This window comes from Lathyrus oleraceus, chromosome 5 (genome assembly GCF_024323335.1).
Source record: "Lathyrus oleraceus cultivar Zhongwan6 chromosome 5, CAAS_Psat_ZW6_1.0, whole genome shotgun sequence".
Taxonomy (NCBI): domain Eukaryota; kingdom Viridiplantae; phylum Streptophyta; class Magnoliopsida; order Fabales; family Fabaceae; genus Lathyrus; species Lathyrus oleraceus.
Window position 1 is genome coordinate 602,518,680 of NC_066583.1, and position 26,478 is coordinate 602,545,157.

The 26,478-nt window shown below is 37.5% G+C and overlaps 3 protein-coding genes across 3 annotated transcripts; all 3 read left to right on the forward strand.

Annotated features, from left to right (window-relative positions):
- The first annotated feature begins 7,342 nt into the window (after positions 1-7,342).
- LOC127082337 (uncharacterized) lies at positions 7,343-8,620 on the forward strand. The gene is made up of 2 exons (XM_051022572.1): positions 7,343-7,951; positions 8,051-8,620. The coding sequence occupies exons 1-2, from the start codon at positions 7,343-7,345 to the stop codon at positions 8,618-8,620; spliced, it is 1,179 nt and encodes a 392-aa protein (XP_050878529.1).
- Positions 8,621-9,629: 1,009 nt separating this feature from the next.
- Positions 9,630-11,048, forward strand: LOC127086905 (transcription factor bHLH162). Its single transcript, XM_051027728.1, has 3 exons — positions 9,630-9,802; positions 9,942-10,283; positions 10,805-11,048. The coding sequence occupies exons 1-3, from the start codon at positions 9,665-9,667 to the stop codon at positions 10,979-10,981; spliced, it is 657 nt and encodes a 218-aa protein (XP_050883685.1). The 5' UTR covers positions 9,630-9,664; the 3' UTR covers positions 10,982-11,048.
- An 11,665-nt stretch (positions 11,049-22,713) lies between these two features.
- Positions 22,714-23,595, forward strand: LOC127082338 (uncharacterized). Its single transcript, XM_051022573.1, has 2 exons — positions 22,714-22,993; positions 23,090-23,595. Exons 1-2 carry the CDS (start codon positions 22,714-22,716, stop codon positions 23,593-23,595), a joined length of 786 nt encoding a protein of 261 aa, XP_050878530.1.
- The last annotated feature ends 2,883 nt before the right edge of the window (positions 23,596-26,478 follow it).

The window sequence follows — 26,478 nt, forward strand, 5'->3', positions numbered from 1 at the left end:
ATTCACAAGCTAAAACTTAAACAACCATTGCGATGCTCGCAATATCAATTTACAATCCCCGGCAACGGCGCCATTTTGTTGAAAAGTATATTTCGTGTCAGGTTTTTGTTATCGTATCCACAGAGATTGTAAGATATCACTGCCGTTCAATGGTCGAATTAATCTTAACTTAATGTAACACTAGGGTTTTGGTTTTAATCAAGTTATCTTGCATACAAAGTAATTAATTGCGGAAAAAGTTATGTTTTGATTAATATGAGAAATATTGTCAAAGTTAGGTTTCAATGACTACATTGCTTTGCATGAATTTGCTCGGTCAACAATCTTATAAACTCCTTTAGATGATAAATTATTTCACAAGGTCCTCTAAATGCGTTTCTCTCGAACACCCATTGTGAGTTTTGCCATTTTGATCCATTGTTTCTCTCGAACATAATCTATCAAAATGACAACTTTTTGGTTCAACCTTATGGTGAACAAAATCATTCGTTACTATCTCTAGCTAACAAACAAGTTTGGATGAAAACCTAGGTCAAGAATCGGTAAACATCTCTCGATCAAATACCAACACAAAGGGTTTTAAATAGAAACAAAGTTTTCATCATATATTTACCGTTAAAGAGTTTACATATGAGGATCCTTACATTTACACACAAAGCTAGCAATCACCTACATCTAACCTTGACAAATGGAAGACTTAGCTACTCATTTTCATGGTAGCTTGGTCGGCAAGTAAGGAAAGAGGGTTGATCAACATCCAAGTCGAATAATCGAGGTTGGATGGGAATCCACCTTCTTTTTGTGGAAGATGGTTGCTAGATGAAGAGAAATGAAATTAGGGCATAAAAGCTCCCACAAAACAATGCTGTAAAATATCTAGGAGAAAGTACAAAAAGTGGAAAAGTTGGTAAAAATGAGGTATGGTGCCCAAAAGTGGCACCTGCTACTTATAGACAAGTGCAGAACTGTCATGTTCGCTAGGCGAGCAGAATGGCTCGCCTAGCGAAGGTCAAATATGAGCACAAAAAGCCCTTGCGCCCAGAGAAAACAGGGCCTTGGTGAACTGTGATGTTCGCCTAGCGAACATACCTTCGCCTAGCGAAGGAAACGCTTCAAGCTCGCCCCAGCGAGGTTGAGAAGTTTTGCTACTGGAATGCTCGCTGGGGACTCGCTAGAGCCTCGCCTAGCGAGTGAGTGTTGGCTGCACTTTTCACCAAAACAGAATGAATTCGCTGCAAACTTCGCCTTGAGCTCGCCTAGCGAATTAATTTGCTAATTTACTGGAGCTGTTCGCCAGGAGCTCGCCTAGCGAACCCATTCTTCGCCACAGCCTCGCCTAGCGAGCAGGCAGATGAAATGCTCCTTTACTTTGGTTCCTTTGCCAATTCTCTTGTGTCTTTATTATCAATTAATTCATGCCTTTCCTGCACAATAACACACACATCAAAGGCACCAAGCTTGTTTATCAATGTAACGCATTCCATGTAAAACAAATGTGATTTTGACAATTTTAGCAAGGCAAAAGAGTGAAAGATGCCCACATATGATAGCTCAAATAAGCACTTTTGGGCATCTAACATCCATCAGAATGCTAAATAAAGGAACAGATTCCTTGGAAGAGATCCTAAAGGTGGGACAGAAGTCTAGAACCATGTCTGGTTTAGGCTTTGTGAAAAAATCCTCAGCTGAACTCAAACGCTCAAAGGCTAAAGTTCAGAAATTCAAGCGGAGGTCACACCCAATATCGTAACATCAGGGAACCAGGATGAGTAACCATCAGAAGAAGAAATTTCAGCGATGGAGATGTCATCACTGTGGTAGATTTGGCCATATAAAAGTCTTCTGCTACAGGCTGCATGGTTATCCTAACCAAGCCCTTCATGTCAGACCTAAGCATAAGGCATATAGACATAATGCCCCCATCAAGAAACGACAATGCTATGCTAGGTTAGCTCACACAGCTCTAAGGGCATCTACCAGAGAAGACTGGTACTTTGACAGTGGCTGCTCAAGACATATGACTGGTATGGAGAATATATTGGTGGATATACAACCTCACACTACCAGTTATGTGACCTTTGGTGATGGTGCTAAAGGAAAAATAAAAGGTGTGGGTAAGCTGGACTGCTCTGGAGTTCCAGAGCTGAATAATATGTTGTTAGTAAAAGGACTAACTGCTAACCTCATCAGCATAAGCCAGCTGTGTGATCAAGGGTTCTATGTTCAGTTCACTAAGGAGTTATGTGTTGTGACAAATGGAGACAATCAGGAAGTTATGAGAGGATCCAAATCCAAAGATAACTGTTATCTGTGGGAACCTAAAGTCTCAAACTTTTCCACAATTTGCTCCTCAGCCAAGGAAGAACAAGAGGTGAAGCTGTGGCGTAGACGCCTTGGTCATCTCCACTTACGGGGAATGAAGAAGATCATATCCTAGGAAGCAGTCAGAGGAATCCCAAAGCTGCTTATTGATGAAGGAAGAGCCTGTGGAGAATGCCAGGTTGGAAAGCAAACCAAGATGTCACACCCGAAGCTGGGACATCCTACAACTTCCAGAATTCTGGAACTATTGCACATGGACTTAATGGGACCTATGCAGGTTGAAAGTCTGGGTGGAAAGAGGTATGCATATGTGGTGGTTGATGACCATTCTAGATACACTTGGATAAACTTCATCAAAGAAAAGTCAGATGCATTTGATGTCTTCAAAGAACTGTGCATCAGACTTTAAAGGGAAAAGGACAGTTGTGTTGTCCGAATTAGGAATGATCATGGTACGGAGTTCAAAAATTCCAAGTTTGATGAGTTTTGCTCGTCTGAAGGAATAAGTCATGAGTTCTCCTCTCCTATAACTCCTCAGCAAAATGGGATAGTTGAAAGGAAAAACAGAACTATTCAAGAGTCTTCCAGGGCAATGATTCATCCAAAGAAGCTTCTTATGCACTTTTGGGCCGAAGCGATGAATACAGCTTGCTATGTTCACAATAGAGTTACCTTGAGAAAAGGAACCTCCTCCACTCTGTATGAAATATGGAAAGGCAGAAAGCCCATTGTGAAGTACTTTCATATCTTTGGAAGTAAATGTTACATTCTCACATATCGTGAACAGAGAAGGAAAATGGATCCCAAAAGTGATGAGGGTATATTCCTAGGATACTCAACTAATAGCAGAGCTTATAGAGTGTTCAACTACAGGACCAATGTCCTGATGGAATCCATAAATGTTATTGTGGATGATAAAGAGGAAGGAATCGATGTCATAGAGGATGTTGGAACATTCCTTGATACTTCAACAGACTTACCAGTCAAGTCTGAAGAAGTAGAGGAGACTCCTCCTGAACGTGAGGTAGATGCACCCACCAAAATGCCATCTATCAGAATTCAGAAAGACCACCCTAAGGATCTTATCATAGGGGATCCCAATAGTGGTGTGACTACCAGATCAAGGGAAATTAGCTCAAATTCCTGTTTTGTATCCAAGGTTGAACCAAAAAATGTGAAAGAAGCCCTGACTGATGAATATTGGATCAATGCCATGCAAGATGAACTGGAGCAGTTTAAAAGGAATGAAGTATGGGAGCTAGTTCCGTGACCTGAAGGGACTAACATCATTGGTACCAAGTGGATCTACAAGAACAAGTCTGATGAGAAAGGAGTAATCACTAGGAATAAAGCAAGACTAGTGGCTCAAGGATATACTCAAGTTGAAGGGGTTGATTTTGATGAGACATTTGCACCTGTTGCTAGACTTGAGTCAATCAGACTGCTGTTAGGTGTGGCCTGCATTCTGAAGTTCAAATTGTTCCAAATGGATGTGAAGAGTGCATTTTTAAATGGCTACTTAAATGAAGAAGTTTATGTGGAACAACCTAAAGGGTTCTGTGATCCTAACCAACCTAAACATGTGTACAAGTTGAGGAAAGCCTTGTATGGGTTAAAGCAAGCACCTAGAGCTTGGTATGAAAGGTTGACTGAATTTCTGACCTCTCATGGGTACAGAAAAGGTGGGATAGATAAGACCTTGTTTGTGAAGGATGAAGATGGCAAAATCATGATTGCCCAAATTTATGTGGATGATATTGTTTTTGGTGGAATGTCAGAGCAAATGGTGAAACATTTTGTTCACCAGATGCAATCTGAGTTTGAAATGAGTCTGGTTGGGGAACTGACTTATTTTCTTGGAATGCAAGTCAACCAAATGGAGAATTCTATGTTTCTCTCCCAAAGCAAGTATGCCAAAAACATAGTTAAGAAGTTTGGTATGGATAATGCCAGGCACAAGAGAACTCCTGCACCTTCTCATTTAAAGTTAACCAAAGATGATGGAGGTCCCAGTGTTGATCAATGCTTGTATAGAAGCATGATAGGTAGTCTACTGTATCTAACTGCAAGTAGACCTGATATTTCCTATGCAGTTGGAGTGTGTGCTAGATACCAAGCAGAGCCCAAAGTGAGCCACTTGAATCAAGTCAAGAGGATTCTCAAGTATATCAATGGTACTTGTGACTATGGTTTGCTATACTCTCATGGCTCTGAGCCTGTCCTATCTAGGTATTGTGATGCTGATTGGGCTGGGAGTGCTGATGACAGAAAAAGCACATCAGGAGGATGTTTCTTCTTGGGAAACAATCTCATATCATGGTTCAGCAAGAAGCAGAATTGTGTGTCTCTGTCCACTGCAGAGGCTGAATACATAGCAGCTGGAAGCAGTTGTTCCCAACTGGTGTGGATGAAACAGATGCTTACTGAGTACAATGTCTCTCAAAATGTCATGACATTATTCTGTGATAATCTCAGTGCCATCAATATTTCCAAGAATCCCATCCAACACAGCAGGACCAAACATATTGACATTAGACATCACTTCATCAGAGATCTGGTGGAAGACAAAGTGATTACCTTGGAACATGTAGCCACTGAACTACAACTGGCTGACATATTTACAAAGGCTCTGGATGCTACTCAGTTTGAAAATTTAAAGGGCAAACTGGGAATATGCCTCTCTGAGGACTTATAGCAACCAATGATGTTTGGGATGTATTATTTAATATCTCAACCTATTAAACAATTGAAAGTGTGCTGTGACTGGACAACAGTTCACAACTGTGTTACTTGCTGCAAGTGTAGTAGCAAGATGTTAAGGGGATATCCTAACATAGGTCGGCCTATGTGCCCGCTGGACTTCAAGAAAGTGCTCATGCATGAGTGGTTCAGGATGTCAGACTCAAAGTCTTGGCATCTGATATGGGTGTACCTGCTGTAAAGCAAGATTGTGTGACTACTTGATCAAAGCTGTGAAGCAAGATCAAGTGGGTGCTGTCTTGATCAAAGCTGTAAAGCAAGATCAAGATGGGGTATTCTTGATTGAAACTGTGAAGTAAAATCAAGTCTGTAATTCTGTCATTTATGTGTGTAATTCTGTTTATGTTATGTTGGTCTGTAATTTAAAGTGTTGCTTTGGCAACATTTTTGACAAAAAGGGGGAGTAACACCTGTGATGCCCCAGGACAACAGATTGTTTTGTTAAACAGATATTCAGAACAGATATTCAAGATCCTCTAATCCAGAGGTTGTGCTGCAGCTGGTGTTCCACTTCCATGAGTGTGAGTGTGTTTATGTGTGCTGCAATTAGAAGTTTTTATTTAACTTCTGTATGTATGCTGTTATGTGAAGTTTTTATTTAACTTCCAACTGTGTGAGTGTGCTGCTACTCTGAGTGTATTAGCTAGGTTAATTTCCTGCTAGATGTGTGGTTTCCGCTGCTATGGACTCTGTTGTGAGACCAAAGTGTTTTAGCCAAAAATTTGCCAAAGGGGGAGTTTGTAGATGCTTAATTGGCTGCATTGTATGGTAAAACACTAGCTGGATTCTAATGTCTTGACTGATGTCATGACATGTTGTGGAGATGTTCGTATGACTGCATTGTATGTTAGAATATCTAGTTGTACTCTGATGTCTTGGCTGATGTCATGACATACTTAAGTAGTATACTGCAGGTTTAGCTAATACAGGATTGATTGAATGTCAAACTGGATGTTATGACATTAATCCCTGTCAGCAGATACTGAGGAATAGAACAAGTGGTGTTCTACTATAACTCAGTATTTATTTTCAGTCTGTTTATCAAGGAAATAGTAGACCTGCCATAAGGCCTACTGTCTGAATGTCAAATTGGATGTTATGACATTCATCATTGATAGCATATACTGAACAATAGGCAGAGTGGTTTTCTGCTACATTTCAGTATGCAGCTCAGTCTGCTTATCAAGAGGATAACAGACCTGATGTAAGGCTCTATGTGTAAATGTCAAATTGGATGTTCTGACATTTATTAATGTACGCTGATACTGAAGTATGAACAGATTGGTTCTATACAGTACAACAAATTTGTACAGTCTGTTTTCAGGAAAAACAGACTTAGCATATGGTCTGTGTTTTGGACGTCAAACTGAATGTTGTGACATTCATTCTGACAGCATATGCTAGATTGTAGGTTGTTAGTTTTTCTGTTTCAGCATTTTTCTTAGGCTATTCTTCAGGAAGTCAACAGCTGAGCTAAAATCCAGGAAACCAACAACTAAGCTACAATTAATGAACCTAACAAATAGCCTATTTGTTAGTAACCTAGTTGTGGAATTTAGGGTAACTCGCTTGACCTTAAATTCAGGAAATACAAGTACAAGGCCCAAGTGATGCAATATAAAAGGATGGCAATCCTTCTTTCAGAACTTAGGGGTTTTAGGCGTGAAGATTTTGTGTGTCCATTATACTTCACTGCTGTACTTTTGTGTGTCTTGTATTAGACGTATCTTGTAAGCCAAGCTATTATCACTGAGATGATTGCATTGGTATAGGGTGTTCATTGAGTTGTAAGTGTTGTGTCACTCTAAGCTTTGAAGCGTGAGTGTTGTGTATCTTGATTAAAGTTGTTAAGCACAATCAAGAGTTGTTTGAAGTGTGACTTCAAAATTGTCTTTAATCTTAATTAAAGGTTGTAATCACTGAGGTGATTGAGGGGGAGTGAGTAGGAACTATGATCTTAGTGTAAGATTGAAATTGCATTGGGTAGGTATTAAGTTATAGGGTTAAACAGTTGGTTTAAGGTCTGAATTAATACTACTAATAGTGGATTTCCTCCTTGGCTTGGTAGCCCCCAGACGTAGGTTATGTTGGACCGAACTGGGTAAACAATTCCTTGTGTTATTTACTGCACTTACGTTTTAAGTTCTGCATAATTCTTGTCTGCGCAGAATTGGATGTCATAACAACCCGTGTGACATCGAAAGTCTATTAACTAGAATTTCAGAATCCTCTACTACAACATGGTTCAGCCTCAGTTAACATGGTATATGGTTTCCCCGGAAGTTTCCGGATCTATGATGTACGGTTGTTGGGCGAGAGCTTAGTAAAGAAACATGTCAGATATAGCAAGAATGGTTCTATGCCTCCACATAACTACGCCTCTTGCAGGGTTTGTTTCAGGAACTCTCAAGGATGCCTAACTATTGTAACTGATCTCTTGGATCAAATGGACCAAGGTTACATTGTATCCTATAAAGCCATAGATTATAATAAGATCAATATGGTCTATAGGGACAACGGAATGGATGTCATAACTCCTCAGTTCAACGACTCCGAGCCTATACAAATTACTTATAACAGTCGAAAAACTTCTGTGACTCCTTTGGTCATTAACTTACCGGGCCCAGTTCCCTACCAATCTGATAAAGTCGTGCTTTATACGTACAATGCTACAATAACTGAGAATAGAAAAGAGGTTCCTCTACCCTCCATTGTTAACGTCGTTGATGTAAGCAGGGTCATAATGAGTGGGCGAATATTTGCAAAAAGGACTGAGGATATTGCAGCAGGAAAGCAGGCTCATGTTGAGATCCCTTTTGAACCGATTGGCCAATCTGACAGCATGAATCAAAAAAGTGATGACGATGAGGTGTTGAAGATCATCAGGAAAAGTGAATACAATGTGGTGGAACAATTACTGCATACTCCTTCCAAGATATTTGTGTTATCTTTGTTGATGAACTCTAAGGCTCACCGTGAAGCTTTGCAGAAAGTCTTACAACAAACCTATGTAGACCACGATGTGACGGTCAAACAGTTTGATGGTATTGTCACTAACATCACGGCATGCGACTACTTGAGTTTCAGTAATGAAGAGCTCCCCGAAGAAGGAATAAATCATAACATGGCACTAAATATCTCAATCAACTGTATGAATGACTCCTTGTTAAGTGTGTTAATGGATACATGTTCGTCTCTCAATGTCATGCCGAAGTGGACACTTTCCAGACTTTTTTTTCAAGGTGCTCTTATGAAGAGTAGCGGGATTATTGTCAAAGCTTTTGATTGTTCCAGAAAAACAGTCATTGGAGAAGTCGACCTTCCTATGACCATCGAACCTCATACATTCCAGATAACGTTCCAGGTGATGGACATACAAGTTGTGTATAGTTATTTATTGGGTCGTCCTTGGATCCATGAAATTGGGGCAGTCACTTCCACTTTGCATCAGAAGCTTAAATTTGTGAAGAATGGGAAGCTAGTGACAACCTGTGGGGAGCAAGCACTAGTTGTGAGTCACTTATCATCTTTCTCTTAGCTTGAACCTGAAGAAGCTGTTGGAACTCAATTCCAAGCCCTTTCTTTGATTGACAAATATGTTAAGAGAGGAGAATTCATCTCTTCATTCAAGGATGCACAACGGTTAGTAAATGATTGTATAACCGATGGTTGGGGAACAATTTTGGATCTCCCAGAAAACAAACACCAAGAGGGTTTAGGCTTTTCTCTTACTTCCAAGAAGATTGCAGAAGGAAGTAAATATGTTCATTGAATCAAAGAAACTTTCCATAATGGAGGGTTCATCAATACCATTTTTCCAGAAGTTAGTGTCATCACTGAGGATGATGATTCAGCATGGGAACCCTACTACGACGATCCTAAATACGTTCTTGAGGCAGAAGATGCATATCCTGAATACGATCTTGAAAAATGAATGATTAAAATTTTAAAATATCATTAACCTAAATATAAAAAAAAATAAAGAGTTGGAATAATTTTATAATGACTTGACAATGACACATTTGCAACATGAGCCTCATGTTATTAAAAAATATTCTCAAATTTAAAAAAAAAAAAACTAAAAATTCAAAAAATAATAAAATAAAAAGATTGAAAAACCAATTTTTAAAATTGGAGAACCAAAATAAAAATAAAAATTAAAAAGAATAATAAGAGAACTAGAATTACAATTAACCCAACACAAAGTTATAATAATAAAGCTTTTTTATTAAGAAAATGGAGATATCCCTGTTCCTTAGCACATACTACATTCCTATGATTAAGTAGAAAATACCAATCAAATCGAAGATATAGCTTAAGATAGAGGTGGACGCAATGTTTGACAAATTAATCACATATTGAAAATTATGACCACAAAACAGTGAAGCCACGTGTGAGAATATGCATGTAAGGTCAAATAGATGACATGTTTGTCTTGTTCTTTGCTTTCCTACTTATTTATAAATCTTGTATGAATCACTAACTAAATCATATCATAGTTATTAACTAAATAAAAACATAAACAATTCAATTAACTTTCTCATCATAATCCTAACTAAGAAAAATTCGGTGTTGTTTTTCAATGGATCCCTATCAACCAGCCGGTCAACCTTGTTCTTCAACAAAACTCGAAAGAAAAATTGTCGAGAAAAATAGGAGAATTAAGATGAAGATTCTCTGTTCCAAACTCAACTCTCTTCTTCCTAACTATAATCCCAAGGTGCATTATCTCTTCTATATAACATCTATATAACATCACGTACATTCATTTGAGCATATTCAATTTATATTTTTTTCATATATCATATATTATGTTGGATAATACTACATAGTTTGGTGTTATTTTTCATTTAATGTAGGAAGCTTTACCACTAATAGATCAAATAGACGATGCTATAAATTACATAAAGAGCTTAGAGACAAATTTGAAATTGGCGAAGGAGAAGAAAGAAAGTTTAATGAGAAGCAAGAGATCACGTAGTGGCTGTTCGAGTTCTTCTGGAGTAAAAGGAAGCATGAAATCACCAAATATTGAGATCCATGAAAATGGTTCTTCTCTACAAGTCATTGTAACATGTGGGGTTGATGATAAGTTCATTTTCTATGAAATTATAAGAATACTGCATGAAGATCACGTGGAGGTCATCTCATCAAACTCTTCAATGATAGGAGATTCAGTTATTCATGTGGTGCATGCAGAGGTAAAAATATACACGTTTCTATGGCTATAAATTGTTGTTGTGACCATGCTTTTAAATTGCGGTCTGTAATCGCAATTGCGACTGCAATATTATTGATGTAATAGTCTTTGCAATCACATTAAGTCGCAATTGTAGTGATCTTAAATTAATCTGATCGCATTGGGATTTGCATCTGACAACTTCGCTTAGATTTCTTCAATTGTTTTCATTGAAACTCAAATGTTCAGAATCCTCAAAACTCAATTATTTATGAATATATGATGCAATGAAAAAACATTATATTAAGTATTTTTCAAAGATGTATTTAAAACATCTTTCATTAAAAGGAGTATTTTTTTTAACAACCCTAATTGGATCAACTTTTTAAAGTGTTATATTGTGGTTGTAATTAAAGTTGAAGAACACATGCATATTCTTTAGTCACCATTTTAATAATGTTTTGCAAACGTAATTAATCAGTTAGCCTCTCAACATAAAGAAACTTATGATTGATTTGTTTTCTTTGGCTATAACTTGTGTAGATTCTGCAATCTTTGTTACAATTTGGAGCAACCAAAGTAAGTGAGAGATTGAAAATGTTTGTAAATGGATTAGTGAGAGAGGTGCAAATAGAGCCTCCACTGTGGAATTTTGAGATTGGAACCGAGAATTGGGAGCTAAGTTCTATAGTAAACAAGTGTTTACCAGATTCTTTATGAAGAACAAGAAGAGATACAACAAACAAATGCAGTGGAGATTCTAACTAATTTAAGAAGAAAACGTAGAGTTGCGATGTGGTGTTTTTCTAAATTTGAGCCATTGAGGTTGTCCATTTTGTTTTTCAAGTTTTGATTAATTATAAGTTATCTTAGTATGTATGATATATGATATAGAGTTGCGATGATGTACTGTTGAATATTATTGTTATTTCGTATTATGATTGCACTTCAAATTAAGTACTTAGATATTGGCTTAGTTTAAGATTGACTTGAAATTTTATTAATAAACATTTTATATTGTATTAATCAATTTTTCAAAATTATTTTTGATACTTAAATTTTTATTAATCAATTTCATAATTTTATTAATCAACTTTTTATTTTTTATTAATCAATTTTAGTATATTTTTAAAAATTATTTTTAATTTTGACGTTTATTAACCAACTTCATCAATTTATTAACCAATTTTTTACCTTTAATTAACAAACTTTATTTCACTACTTTAAAATCATTGTTCACGGTTACTGTTCATCGACACTGACACTGTTCATGGAAACTGTTCATGCAATGTTCACGAACTATTCATAAAAAAATATTTTTTATTTAAAAAACACTATTCACCGTATAAATACGATAAAAATGTATATGATGTATGTATTTGGTGTAAAAAAGAGTGTAGGAATAGCATTCATGTGATTATTAAGTGTGTCAAGAGTTCATTGTTAGAAAAACAAAATGTTAGATTGAGATTTTGTGAAAAATATGAAAGAGAGACTATTTGATAGAATGATAATTTCTATTTTTTAAGATGATACTTTGCAAACCTATTTACTTGCTTCTACATGTTTTAACTAACAATTTTACTTGGTTTTATTAGCTTATATTAGTTTGATTTATAAATGATAAGTATTTGCTTCTTTATAACCATAAGGGAGAGTTCTACCTACATCTATCGAGTATTCTAACACTTTAAGTGAGAGAGGGGGAGAGTGTTTTACACTCTTCTCTCTACTTCGAAGGTTTATTAATATTGACATTACTAATCTATATTTACATAGTATCTCTAGAAGTTTATTTGGACTATAGTCCTAAAACCAAAATGAGTCTAACCCTTTATTAGTCAAATGAGTCAAATCTTATTTATAATTCAACATCCTTTTTAAATTTGATTTATTCATAAAATGTCTCCCTTATGATAAAATCTTTATCTTTTTAAAAAAAATCTTTGTATCCCAATAGTTGCTCGATGTACCCTTCTTCTTTGACGACTCAAGCCAAAAAGGCACACTCCACATATATTTGATAAATTCATAACTTGTGGTGAAATGTTTGAGAAATTATGAGTTTTATAATATTTATAGGGACGACAAGAACATAACGCTTTATCATTTTTGCTAGTCACTAGTAAAAAAAAACTCTTTAAATCAGACATTTTAACTCATATGCTTTCCATTTGATTTTAAAATGTGAAAAACTAGGATCCGCGGGTTAGATGTTTTAGTGAATAATATTTAAATTAGTTAATCTGATTTATAACTAATTTTTTATAATTAAAAAAACTAGTTAAGAGACAAAAGTGCCAAATACATAGATTATTCTCTCTCTTCTCCACAAACCCATTATAATTCAATCTCTTCTCACATTGCTGCAAACTCAAAAACCTTCTCTCTCTCTCTCTCTCTCTCTCTATATATATATATATATATATATATATATATATATATATATATATATATATATATATATATATATATATATATATATATATATATATATATATATATATGGCGGTGGAAAAAAAAACCTAACCATGTTTCCTTTTACTTCTCTCTCTCTCTTGGAGGCGGAATAAAATTCTCTCTCTACGGCGACGAACACATTGTTATAGTTTCTGTCGACATTGAGAGTTCCAGATTCTCCACCTTTGCTTCTATTCATATTTTTCAAGGTTAGTTCATATTTTGGTATTTTTCAAGGTTACTTTGGGTTTAGTTTTTTCTTTCTGCTTAAATTTTTTAGGAGACTCCCCCAATAAATGGTATCAAGAGCTCCAATTTTATCGATTCGTGGGAAGAAAATTACCATGGCAACTAATCATCCAAACAGGCATTTTCCAGCAAATCTTCCGATTCTCAAGAACAACAATTATGAGAATTGGTGCAAGCAGATAAAAGTTGTGTTATGTTATCAAGATCTTTGGGATCTTGTGAAGGAAGGAGTAGCAACGCTTGCAGAAACCGCGACAGATCAAGAAAAGACTGCACATAAATAATTGAAGAAGAAACATTATAAATATCTCTTTATAATCCATCAATGTGTTGATGCAGATAACTTTGAAAAGGTTAGTGATGCAGAGTCATCGAAAGAAGCATGGGAAATTCTGGAGAAATCGCTTGGAGGCGTAGAGAAGGTGAAAAGGGTGAGGTTACAAACTCACAAAAGAACTTATGAATTACTTCAGATGGAAGACAATGAAAGCATAACTGATTTTTTCACCAAGGTTACGAAACTGGTGAATCAAATCAAGGTATGTGGAGAAGTGTTGACATCAAGATCTGTTGTTGGAAAGATCTTGAGGTCGTTCGCTCCAAAGTTCGACCATGTGTTAGTAGCCATAGAAGAGTCGAAAGATTTGTCAAAATTGACAAAGGAAGAGCTTCAAGGGACACTTGAATCTCATGAACAAAGAATGGATGAAAGAGCTGCAGGAAAGTCGAAGAGTGATATGGCTTTGCAGGCTCAATCAGCAAAAGAAAGAAAAGGCAAACAAAATTGGAATGGAAACAAAGGCAGAGGAGGTTACAACAATTCGACTGGTTGAAATCAGCAAGAAGGAAACTGGTCGAATCAGAAAAAAACCTGGAACCAAGGCAACCAAAGAGGTGGTGTTGCAGGTAGAGGAAGAGGTAATGGTCAAAAGCCAGAAAAGAGTCACATTCAGTGTTATAATTGTCAAAAGGTATGGTCATTATTCTAGTGATTGTCTAGAAAAGAAGAACAATAAAGAAACTTATGCAAAGTTGGCGAAACACGAAGAAGAAGAGACGTTGTTGATGGTTAGAACAAGAGAAGAAGAGAGATTCAAGGACTAGTGATACTTGGACTCAGGATGCTCATCACACATGTCTGGAAGAAAAAATTGGTTTGTCAACATAAAGCCCTCAATGAAGAACATGGTGAAATTTGCAAATGACAACACTCTAGCAGCTGAAGGTGTTGGTGATGTTCTGCTTATGAGGAAAGATGACAAGAGGTCAGTAATTTCAAATGTTTTGTACATACAAGGCATGAAGAGTAATTTGCTCAGCATAGGGCAGTTGGTCGAAAATAACTACAAGGTGTCGATCAAAGACTAGATGATGAGAGTTCTCGACTCAAATGGAAGGTTGGTCTTGAAGGCTTCAATGTCTCATAATAGAACCTTCAAGATTGAACTAAATGTGATGGAGGATAAGTGCCTTGCAATAGCAATCAACAGAGATGAATGGATATGACATTATAGACTTTGCCATCTCCATTTCAAATACATCAGAGATTTGAAGAGAAGAAATATGGTTTCAGGATTACTAGAAATCGACATTCCAAACGAAGTGTGTGAAGAATGTGTGCAGGCGAAGCAACATAAGAACAACTTCAGTAAGGATGCAGGAAGCATGTCGAAGGCAATTCTTGAAGTCATATACTCTGATGTATGTGGTCCTCTCTAGGTGGATTCAATTGGAGGTAACAGATACTTTGTTACATTCATAGATGATTTCAGTCGAAAACTATGGTCTTACCTGATCAAGAAGAAAAGTGAAGTGATCGAGGTATTCGCCAAGTTTAAATCTATGGTCGAAAGACAGAGCGATCAAAAGATCAAGACTTTGAGGACTGATGGTGGTGGAGAATATGTGTCAAAAGATTTTGATGCATTATATGTGAAAGAAGGGATTGTGCATGAGGTGGTGCCACCATACACAACATAGCAGAATGGAGTCGCAGAAAGGAAGATTATAACCATCATGAATATGGTTAGAAGTATGTTAAAAGGAAAGCATTTACGCAAATAATTATGGGGAGAAGCTGTGTCGACTGCGACATATATCCTGAACAGATGTCCGACGAAGAAGCTAGAAGGAATCACTCCAGAAGAATGTTGGTCTGGTGTCAAGCCTAGCTTGAGTCATCTAAGGGTGTTTGGATCTATAGTACATAGACATGTGCCAGATCAGTTGAGAAGAAAACTTGATGACAAGTCGAGTCAGATGATCCTGATAGGATATCCTTCGACTGTAGGATACAAGTTGTTCGACCCAGTGAATAAGAAAGTAACGATCAACAGGGACGTGATCATAGATGAGCTTAAGGAGTAGGATTGGACTAAGAATGTAAAGAAAGCTTCAGTGAGAATATTTTATGATGAACCAGCTAGTGAATTCGAAAGAGAAGTTCGATAGGAAAAAGTCAGAGGTGAAGCAAGCACAAGCAGACCTCAAAGAACAAGACACATGCAGCAAGGTTGCAAAGAATGTGTGATTACATCAGATGATGTGGTCAATGAAGAAGGTGAGCTGGCATTATGCTTTCTATGCATATGTAGAACATGTCAATGCAACTGAGGCATTGAAGATTCGAAGTGGATGAAAGCAACGGACGAAGAGCTGAAGTCAATCGAAGTAACAACACTTGGTCACTTGTCGAATTGCCCCAAGACAAGAAGGAAATCGATGTGAAATGGGTATACAAGGTGAAGTTTAATCCCAGAGGAGAAGTGACTCGATACAAGGCGAGGCTTGTGGCGAAAGGATTTCTTCAGAAAGAAGGAATTAACTTTGATGAAGTTTTTGCACCTATTGCTAGGATCGAAACAATCAGGTTGGTTGTTGGTCTAGCAAACATAAACAACTGGCAGATGTGTCAGATGGATGTGAAATGTGAATTCCTTAATGGCCCCTTAGAAGAAGAAGTTTATGTTGCACAACCAGCTGTATTTGTGAAACAAGGTGAAGAAAGAAAGGTGTACAACCTGCATAAAGCCTTGTACAGACTTAAACAAGATCCAAGAGCTCGGAACAAGAAGATAGATGACTTAATAAGGGAGAAGGAATTTGTGAAGGGCACAAGTGAACATGGAGTATATGTAAGAAAAAGCAAGAGTGAATTTCTTATACTATGTCTCTATGTCGATGACCTGTTGATAACAGGTAGCGGCAAGAAGGAGATCGAAGACTTCAAAGGTGGTCTCAACAAGGAATTTGAAATGTCAGATCTGGGTGACATTTCATATTTCCTTGGCATCGAATTCTACAAGAGTGGTAGAGGTTTGATGATGCACCGCAGAAGGTATGCAAGAGAAATTCTTAAGAGATTTTAGATGCAAGATTGCAACCCAACTTCGACTCCAACTGAGCCCAAATTACAACTGTCGAAAGATTCATATGAAGATGACATCGATCCAACCCAATATAGAAGACTTATTTGGTCACTTCGATACCTTTGTCACATAAGGATTGACTTAGCATACAATGTAGGTATGGTGAGTAGGTTCATGCAGAAGCCAAAGGTATCACATCTAACAGCGACGAAGAGGATACTAAGGTATCTGAAAAGAACTCTCGACTATGGCATTTTGTTTCCTGCAGCTGATAAAGGAAAATAATGCAAATTAGTGGGATACACCGAATCAAGTTGGTGTAGTGATGCTGAGGATCGAAAATCCACAGTTGGCTATGTGTTTATGCTAGGTGGTGCACCAATTGCTTGGAGTTCGAGAAAAGAGCCAGTAGTAGCATTATCATCGTGCAAAGCAGAATACATAGTTGTTTCTCTTTGTGCGTGTCAAGCAACATGGATGGTGAATCTGGTCGAAGAGATAACAACAAAGAGTCATGGAGCAATTACCATGAGGATCGACAGCATGTCAGCTATCAATCTGGCAAAGAATTCGATAACACATGGTCGAAGCAAGCACATCGAAATGAGATTCCATTATCTTCGAGAGCAGGTAACATATGGGAAGATGAATGTGGAGCACTGCAGAACTGAAAATTAGATTGCAAATATCATGACAAAGGGAATGCAGGTCAAAGTGTTCAGAAGACTACGAGTTATGATAAATGTAGATAGCTTAGACACAATGAATTAGGTGGTGTGCTCAATTGTAATTCCTTGTGTCCCAGCATGTTGCTCGACAGGACAAGGAAGTATCGAACCACCTAGTATGTTGAGTTGTGTTAGTGTGTCGAAGTGTCGAAGCATGTTCTTCACACAGGATTTCGACTTATGCCTATTTTAGTAGTGTTAGCTATTTTGGGCTTTTATAGTTTTGTGCTTTGACTTGAGGTCCAAGTTAACCTAAATCTATAAATAGCGGGAGTAACCCTTATTTTTTGTAATGAGGTGAATAAAGTATTCATAACACTTGTAATTCATAGTATTTTGCAGTTGCAAAGTGAATAAAAAGTTTTCCACAGTTTGTGGGCAGAGAGAAACTCTACAGAATTTTATTACTCTTCTCCTTCATCGTTCTTTACATTATTTCTTCTCCATTGTTCTTCTCTTGTCATTGTTAATGTGTGGGTAATAACAGTCTTGTTCATCAAGATTGATTGAAATTCACCATAGGTTTTGGGGGATTTCCAACATCTGGTATCACGAGCCTTTGGTTCGAGAAAAGGGATCGGCTTACTTGTATCATAAGTCAACGACGCCAGTGCAGTGAATAAGAAATGTTTCATTGAAGAGTATCAACGGCGTCAGTGTGGTGAATAAGAAACGTTTTGTGCGGTATAAGAGTTTGTGGAAGTTAGAAGAACTTTCACTTGAGGGAGAGCATTATGGACTCACACTTGAGGGGGAGTGTTGAGAATTCAAGTGTGAGTAATGTGGATAATAGTCCCGCATTTGTTGGAAATATGGAGACTTGAGCATTTATAAGTGAGAGAACCCACTCACCTATCACCTTAAGATTTTAGGTGAACATGTGGTGTGTCTCTCACAAAGGTGTTGCTCCAAAAGAAGAAGTCCCACAAAAATTCAATGCTCCCTAGTGAAAAACTTCCCCAATAATAAGTGGGGTGTTGTTAGGAATTGAAAACATGACCTAGAAAATGTAAATTACTCCTCATTGTTGATGATACTAAATAGTACTCCCTCCGTCCCATATTATAAGCAAATTTTACTTTTTAGATTCATTAAATAACTAATGTATTTGGTATATATATAGACCAGATACATTAATTATTTAATAAATCTAAAAAGTGAAATTTGTTTATAATATGGGACGGAGGGAGTAATACTGTAAACAATGATTATTTAATTGAATAAATTGATTATTTAGATTGTAGAGTGAACTCTATAACTGCTAACAATCATGTATTAATGTTCTTTAGAAGAGTTGTTTTCTGCTTGTTATTGTAAATTCTACTGTGAACTTGCAATAGTGTTGTCAAATAGCGAATATAATCTTATAATCGGGCAGAATTTGAATAAACTACTATTGTTCCGCAACACACGATTTAGTGTTATGATCGAGTGTTGTCAAATTTCAGCTACTGTGACGCCATAACGCTATGACATAGCGAAACTTAATGTAGATTTCAACTTGTAAAGGACAACCTTAGTTTGTAATGTTTGGCGAATCGGATATATGGACTCGACGATATTACACATACAAGTGACTCATTTGAAAAGATATATAATATCTACATTTTAAACTCTACAATTGCGCACGTTGCGATGTCAGGATTTAATTAAAACATTTTTCTTAATATGTAGTGATATCAGCCAGAGAAAATTAGGTAAGTTATGCAATGTAATGAATAAGTATTTGGAAGAAATAAAACGAATAATTAGGCTATTCCAGCTTGTATTAGTGAAATATAAATGCTACAGCAATTTGAGTTCGACACATTTCCTTATCTTTACCGATTCTTTGCACCATTAATGATTTTCCTGCATATGGGAACTTGTGCGGCTATAGAGTGAAGGGGCATAAAGCATGTCCCATATGTGAAGAATGCATTTACTTCCAACAATTGAAAAATGAAAGGAAGACAATTGACCTTGGACATCAAAAATTTCTCAAACGATTTCAGCTATATTGTAGGTTAAGAAAAGCATTTAATGGACACCCGGAAAATGAAATTGCTCCAAAAGCCTTAACTGGAGAGTAAGTTTATGACAAATTGAAAGATGTCAGTGTTATATTTGGGAATGACCAAAAACAGACCAATGATAAAAACATAAGGAAGAAAAGGTATGTGTTCTTTAATCTTCCTTATTGGTCTAGTCTAGATGTTAGACATTGTATCGATGTAATGCATGTTGAAAAAATGTGTGTGATAATGTAATAGGAACGTTTCTCAACATTCAAGGCCAAACAAAGGATGGTTTGAATGCTCGTATGGATATGGTTGAGATGGGTATAAGACAATAGTTAGCTGCACAGTCAGCAAGTAAGCGAACAAATTCACCTTTGGCATGTCATACTTTGTCAAAAATGAGAGAATCAGCTTTTGTGAGTGTCTACAGGGCACAAAAGTTCCACAGGGCTACTCTTCAAATTTCAAGAGTCTTGTCTTAAAGAAAGATTTGAAATTAGTTGGAATGAAGTCTCATGATTGTCACATATTGAAGCAACAAATCCTATGATCAGTCTCTAATTCTACTTGTTTTTTGACACTCATTTGGCACCTTTTCACGAAGTCGGTAACACATTAGTCTACTTATTTTATTGTTCTGTTTAGTAAATTAGATGTTTTGCATTGTTGTTTCCATTTGTTGATTACATTTGATTTGCATCATTATACTCCATTTTATGTCTCTTTGTGGTAGTTCTATTGGTTTCAGGTGTAAGCAAGAGTGCCAGAGGAATAGACAAGCAAATCGGACGTTTCGGGCCCATCGGAAGAGGAAATTAGGTAACACAGTAGTCCTGACACGGCCACCCCTGTTGCCCAACACGAGCCGTGTCAGGAGAGGGCACCTGGAAGAAGAAAATAGGGAGCTGACACGGGCGCCCGTGTCAGCTGACACAGGCCGTGTCAGCCTCCCTGAAGGGGCGTGTCAAGGCCTTTTCATCAGAAGCCCAACACGGCCTGTCGTGTTGCCCGACACGGCCAGTATTGGCTTGGACACCTCATTTTTCAATTTTTGTTGTATTTTGGCACGGCTGATATCGGAGGGTATTTTGGACTTTTGCTACATCAAATTTGTCATCAGGAACTATTTAGGGGATTTTTGAATATGGAGAATGGACTTTTTGGACAATCAAAAATTGGAGACGATAAAGATTGAAGCGGTCAAAAGCGGCGAAGAACAGAGATCCTTCAAGAGCGAATGCGATTGAAGATCAACGGAATTCCCATCCTTTTGTAATGTCTCATTTTTATTTTGTATCTTATTTGAATAATATGAGAGGCTAAACCCCCCCAATGTCAGGGGAGTGTCCCTGAATTGATCGTGTAATGACTCTGAAGTTATAATTTCCTTAATACATGTTATTTGTTGTTAATTTCACTGTGTAATTTGCGTAATGCTTTCTTTATCAGAAAAATCAAGATTGATATATGGTTAACAATTAGCAGGATTGCAATTGTTAAGGTTTTTTATACAGTGAAACCATAGTAGATATCACCTAGGACTAGGGATACCCTATGGTTACCGGGTTATTCCTGTTAAAGTAAAATTGCTTAGTTTCATCATAATCACCTAAGGACTTAGAGGTTAGATTGAATACCAAAGGTTTCCCTCTGAGGTCTTAGGGGGAAACAATCTTAAGATACGGTAATTAAAACAATTTTCATTATTAAGGAGATATATACTCAAGGGTCATTACAAGAGATTTTCACACACCATCCTTGGCATATTATTATAATCTGTGAAAATATTTATTTTGTATTATTTTCTCTTACAGTGATTTTACAAAAACCCCAACTATTAGTTTTGCTCAACTAGGTAACAATCTACACATATATAGCCGCGCAATCCTCGAGATCGATCTTTGGGAAACATCCTTATTATTTCTACATCGGAAAAATAATACACTTGCTATTTTTCCGATCATGTTATTGGCGCCGTTGCCGGGGATTGCCAAATATAAGTTTAAATTACCTCAATTGAAATTTTGTTGCTCTGCAACTAAAATTTAATTTTCGTTATCGTAATAATTTATTTCGATTATATCAACTAATCTGTGTCTGATATTTGTATGCGAGGTAAGGCCTCATATGATTTTCCTTTTGACACAGAAATTGAGAGAACCTTGCGGGCGAGACTCAGGCAAGCTCGATTGGCCAGATTGGAATCAGACGAAGAACAACTTTTCATTCATTCAGGTTTAGATTCAGGTTTCGATAGAGAGATCGAAATTATGGCTGAAGCTCCACCGCCACCAGAAAGATTGTTGGGTGACTACGGAGGTGCAAATGCACCAACCGACAGAGTAACTATTGTGAACCAACCAGTAAACGTGGCTAATTTCCACTTGCATTCGAGTATTATTAATCAGCTTGAAAGGAAGCATTTTACTGGAAAAGTGAATGAAGATGCAAACAAGCATTTGCAGAGGTTTCTGACCATGAGCAACACTCTAAAAATTGATGGTCACACCGAAGAAGCCAAAAAATTGAGAATGTTCCCGTTCACCTTAGCGGAGGAAGCCGAAGAATGGATTTATTCCCTATTTGCCGGTAGCATCACATCTTGGGAAGAAATGGAAAAAGCCTTCCTGAATGAGTATTTTCCAGCGTCGGTATTTCTGCGGAAGAGGTATGAAATTCTGAATTTTAAACAGGAGGACGGGGAAACTTTGGGAGACGCTTACAAGAGATTCAAGAGAGTCCTGGTAGCCTTCCCAACTCATAATATGGATCCAACTGAATAGATGCAGATGTATGTGAATGGTCTCAAAATAAAGACCAAACAACTGATTGATACCGCAGTCGATGGTTCCACAAATTTTTCAACAGCCACCGGTATCAAGAAGATCATTGAAGTTATTGCTGCTAATGAGCACTTAGAGTTGTACGATAGATGTCAAAGAAAACTAGAAGGGGTTATATATTTAAAGTTGGAAACTAATAAAATACGTCTTGAAGATACTATAGCTGCTGAAGTTGAGAAGAAGTTGAAGGTGATGAATATAGGTACCCAACAGGTGGCGCAGGTCCAACCGGCTCCTACTGTCTGTTGTGAAATTTGTAGTGGTCTGCACCAAACTATTTATTGTTTTGCAACTCCTCAACAAATGGAGGAAATCGAATTTTTGAAGCAGAATAATCCTTATTCCAACACGTACAATCCGGGTTGGAAGAATCATCCCAACTTCTCATGGAAAGACCAAAAAGGAACCACTCCTCAACATGGCCAGTACCAAACTCAATATCAACAACAACAACAGCAACAGGCCCCTAAGAAAGTTGATTGGGAAGTTGCAATTGAAAGGATGGCAGCTCATAATTTTCACTTTCAAGAAGAAATCTGGAACAATCAGAAAAACACCACAGCATCCATAAAGAATCTTGAAGTCCAAATGGGTCAAATCACTCAGCAATTAGCTTCGAGTTCTCAAGCACAAGGTGCTCTACCGAGTGCAACCGTGACAAATCCTAGAGAGCATAATAATGTGAGTGTTGTGACAACAAGAAGTGGTAAATCTGATGAAGTAGTCGAGGAAGTGGATGAAGAGGAAGATCAATTGATCTAAGTGGATATTGAGATCAAAGAAAATGAAGTTGTGAGGGAAGAAATGGTAGCACTGAAACCTATTGTGAAAGAAATAGTCATTGAGCCTAAACCGGTTGTTAAGCTCCCTTTCCCCACTAGAAACAAGAAAAAGGGACAACATGAGAAAAACTTTGAAAAATTCTTAGAGTTGTTCAAGAAGCTAGATATCAACATTCCTCTGTTGGAGGCACTTGAACAAATGCTTACTTATGTCAAGTTCATGAAATACATCATTTCGAAGAGGCGAACCATCGACGCCAACCCGATTATTCTAACCGAAACTTGTAGTGATATTTTACAGGGTATGAAGATTCCGATAAAGAAGAAAGATCGATGAGTTGTTACAATCCCTTGTACTGTTGGAGATAGGTCATTCAACAAAGCTCTTATTGATCTAGGAGCTAGTGTGAGTCTTATGCCGTTATCCATTTACAAGAAGCTTGGTATAGGGGTTGTGCAAGACACCAGGATGACACTCCAATTCATCGATCATTCGGTCAAGAAATCGTATGGTATTGTTGAAGATGTTCTTGTGAAAATTGACAGGTTTGTATTTCCGGTGGATTTTGTAATTCTTGAGATGTCGGAAGATGAAGATATCCCGCTCATTCTTGGGAGACCCTTTTTAGAAACAAGACGGTGCTTGATAAACATAGAAGAAGGAACTATGACGTTGAAGGTTTATGATGAGGAATTGAAAATCGATGTTCGAAACACCATGAGGTACAAGGGTGATATTTGTACCAGTCACACTATAGAGGTTCTGGATCAGGTGATGACATATGATAGTCCTTTGAATACACCACAATCACCTTTGGAAAGAGTGTTGAGTTTGTCCATTTTCGATAGTAATAAAGAAGTGGACAACGGAGAATCTGAAATGTTGGCTTTGTTAGACGCATAACCTCCGTGGAAAGGACCTCGACCACACCGATGGAAGGATTTACACCCACCTCAATCTAGTGAGGAGGATGAAGAGCAAAAGAAGGGAAAGGAGTTAAAATAACTTTCTGAGAATCTTAAATATGTCTTTCTCGATCCTGAAGGAAAATGTCATGCTATCATAAACTCAAGCCTTCAGAATATCCAAGAAGAAAGGCTCATCCAAGTCTTGAAAAAGTACAAAAATGATATTGGATGGGCAATTGAAGATTTGAAAGGTATTAGCCCTACTGTGTGCATGCATAAAATTCTCATGGAAGAAGACCACAAACCGGTAGTCCACCCACAGAGAAGACTCAATCCTGCAATGAAGGAAGTAATTCGGAAAGAGGTGGTGAAATTGCTAGACGCAGGTCTTATATATCCTATTTCTGACAGCCCTTGGGTGAGTCCGGTGCATGTTGTCCCTAAGAAAGGGGGGACCACCGTAATAAGGAATGAAAAAAATGAGTTAATTCCTACTAGGACAATTACCGGGTGGCGCGTGTGCATTGACTACAGAAGGTTGAACACAACAACTAGGAATGACCACTTCCCTTTGCCATTTATTGACCATATGTTGGAAATGTTAGTCGGACATGACTACTACTATTTTCTAGATGGATACTCCAGGTATAATCAGATTGTTGTCGCCCCGAAAGACCAAGAAAAGACAGCATTCACATGCCCGTATGGTGTATTTGCTTACCGAAGAATGTCATTCGGGTTATGTAATGCTCCTGCCACATTCCAACGATGCATGACTTCCATTTTCGCTGACATGCTCGAAAAGCATATGGAAGTCTTCATGGATGACTTCTCGGTCTTCATGGTGCGAGAAGGGATAGTATTGGGTCACAAAATTTCCTACAAGGGAATTGAAGTTGACCAAGAAAAAGTCGAAGTGATAACCGAACTCCCACCTCCTGTTAATGAGAAGGGTATTAGGAGTTTCCTAGGACACGCAGGTTTTTACCGCAGGTTCAAAAGAGATTTCTCAAAAATTGCAAAACCGCTAACCACTCTATTGGTTGAAGATAAGGGATTTGTTTTAGACAAAGAATGCACCATGGCCTTTGAGACATTGAAGAGAAAACTGATTTCAGCACCCATTGTTATTGCCCCCGATTGGTCTCATCCGTTTGAGATCATGTGTGATCCTAGTGATATTGTTGTAGGGGCACTCTTAGGACAGGGAAGAGAGAAGTTATTACATGTTATTTACTATGCTAGTCATGTATTGAACCCTGCAAAGATGAACTACACAACCACTGAGAAAGAGTTATTGGTCGTGGTTTACGCATTTGATAAGTTCAGGCAATATTTATAAGGATCGAAGGTTGTCGTGTATACGGACCATGCCGCTTTGAAATGTCTATTTGCTAAACAAGACTCTAAGCCGAGACTTCTCAGGTGGATCTTACTCCTCCAAGAATTTGATGTAGAGATCCGGGACAAAAGAGGGTGTGAAAACACAGTGGAAAATCATCTATCCCGCATGTCACCAATTGAAGAAACAAAAGAAAATAGACCGATAAAGGATGAGTTCGCTGATGAACACATCCTCGCTGTTATCGGTATCCCGTGGTTCACAGACTACGCGAATTATTTGGTGGGGGTGTGTAACACCTCAAAATTTACCCTCCTCTTCTTGGGACTAGTTTAGCATTGCATTTCATGTTTTAGGACATTAGGCATTTGCATATTGCATATCATGTGGAAACAATAGAGAAGTCATCCTCCTAAGTCTTTTCAGAAGATGGAGAAGTTACATGGTTTAGGCCTGAGGGTTTCATGGATTGATTGTCAACCATCTGAGGGTTTGTGCTTCAGTCAGAGCTTCTTGATTCCTCAAATAGGTTGAGTATTATCTTGTTGGTAAGGATATGTCACCATCATCATGGTTATGTCATCATCCAGGGTTTCATTGTTCATGATCAGTTTCCTTTGGATTAGGGTTTTGACCTCTGGTCAACCCTAATCAATGGCATTCTTTCAACCAGGGATTTTCAAGAAGAAGAGGTATTCTATTGAGATGGAGATCACATGGTTATGTGGAGAAGCTTATATGAGTGAGGGTTCCATTTCTGAGCCAATTCCTCAAGTGGTTGAGGCTCAAGCTGATCAGAGCATGTCAAGGTCATCTGAGGACCTATACAGTCGACTGTGTAAGAGCTGAGGGCTTTGAGGTGGGGAAATGAGTTTCAACACCTCATTCATGTTCAAAAGAGGTTCATTTGTCATTTCAATCATATACCTTGAAGAATTTGCAGTCAGATCAAAAGTTTCCCAAAATGGAAAGTGACCTGTAATTTCAAGTTTCCAAAAATGGCAAGTTTTTGGACCACCTTCAACTTGACTTTCCAACATCAAGAAAGCTTCAAATGAAATTTTGTCCAACATCAAAGTTGAAAATCTTTCTCTCCCATTTCCAAAAAGTCCAAGATCATGAGCATCTGATGAACGCTTGAGAAGTTGTGATCAAATGATTGCCAAGGGTGCATGGAACTTCAAAATGCCATAACTTTTGTTTCACAACTCCAAAATGAGTCACTCTTTTTGCATATTTCTTCTCTTGACCTATAATTTCCAAATCCATCATTGCATTGCATGAAATTATCTCATATAATCATTTGCCCATGCATGTTCATTTTGGAGGGAAAATGGAAAATTTGAATTTGGTTGATTACATGAGCTAAATACCATTGCCATTGTGTTCATGAACTGATTTTAAGTGAAAATGCACCTCCACATGCTACTGTTCACGTGGGATTGAGCCATGCACCTTCATTTTTTCATTTTTGGTCATACACATTATTTCTCATTAACTTTTCATTAGCCATTGCTAATTTGGATTAGCATGATA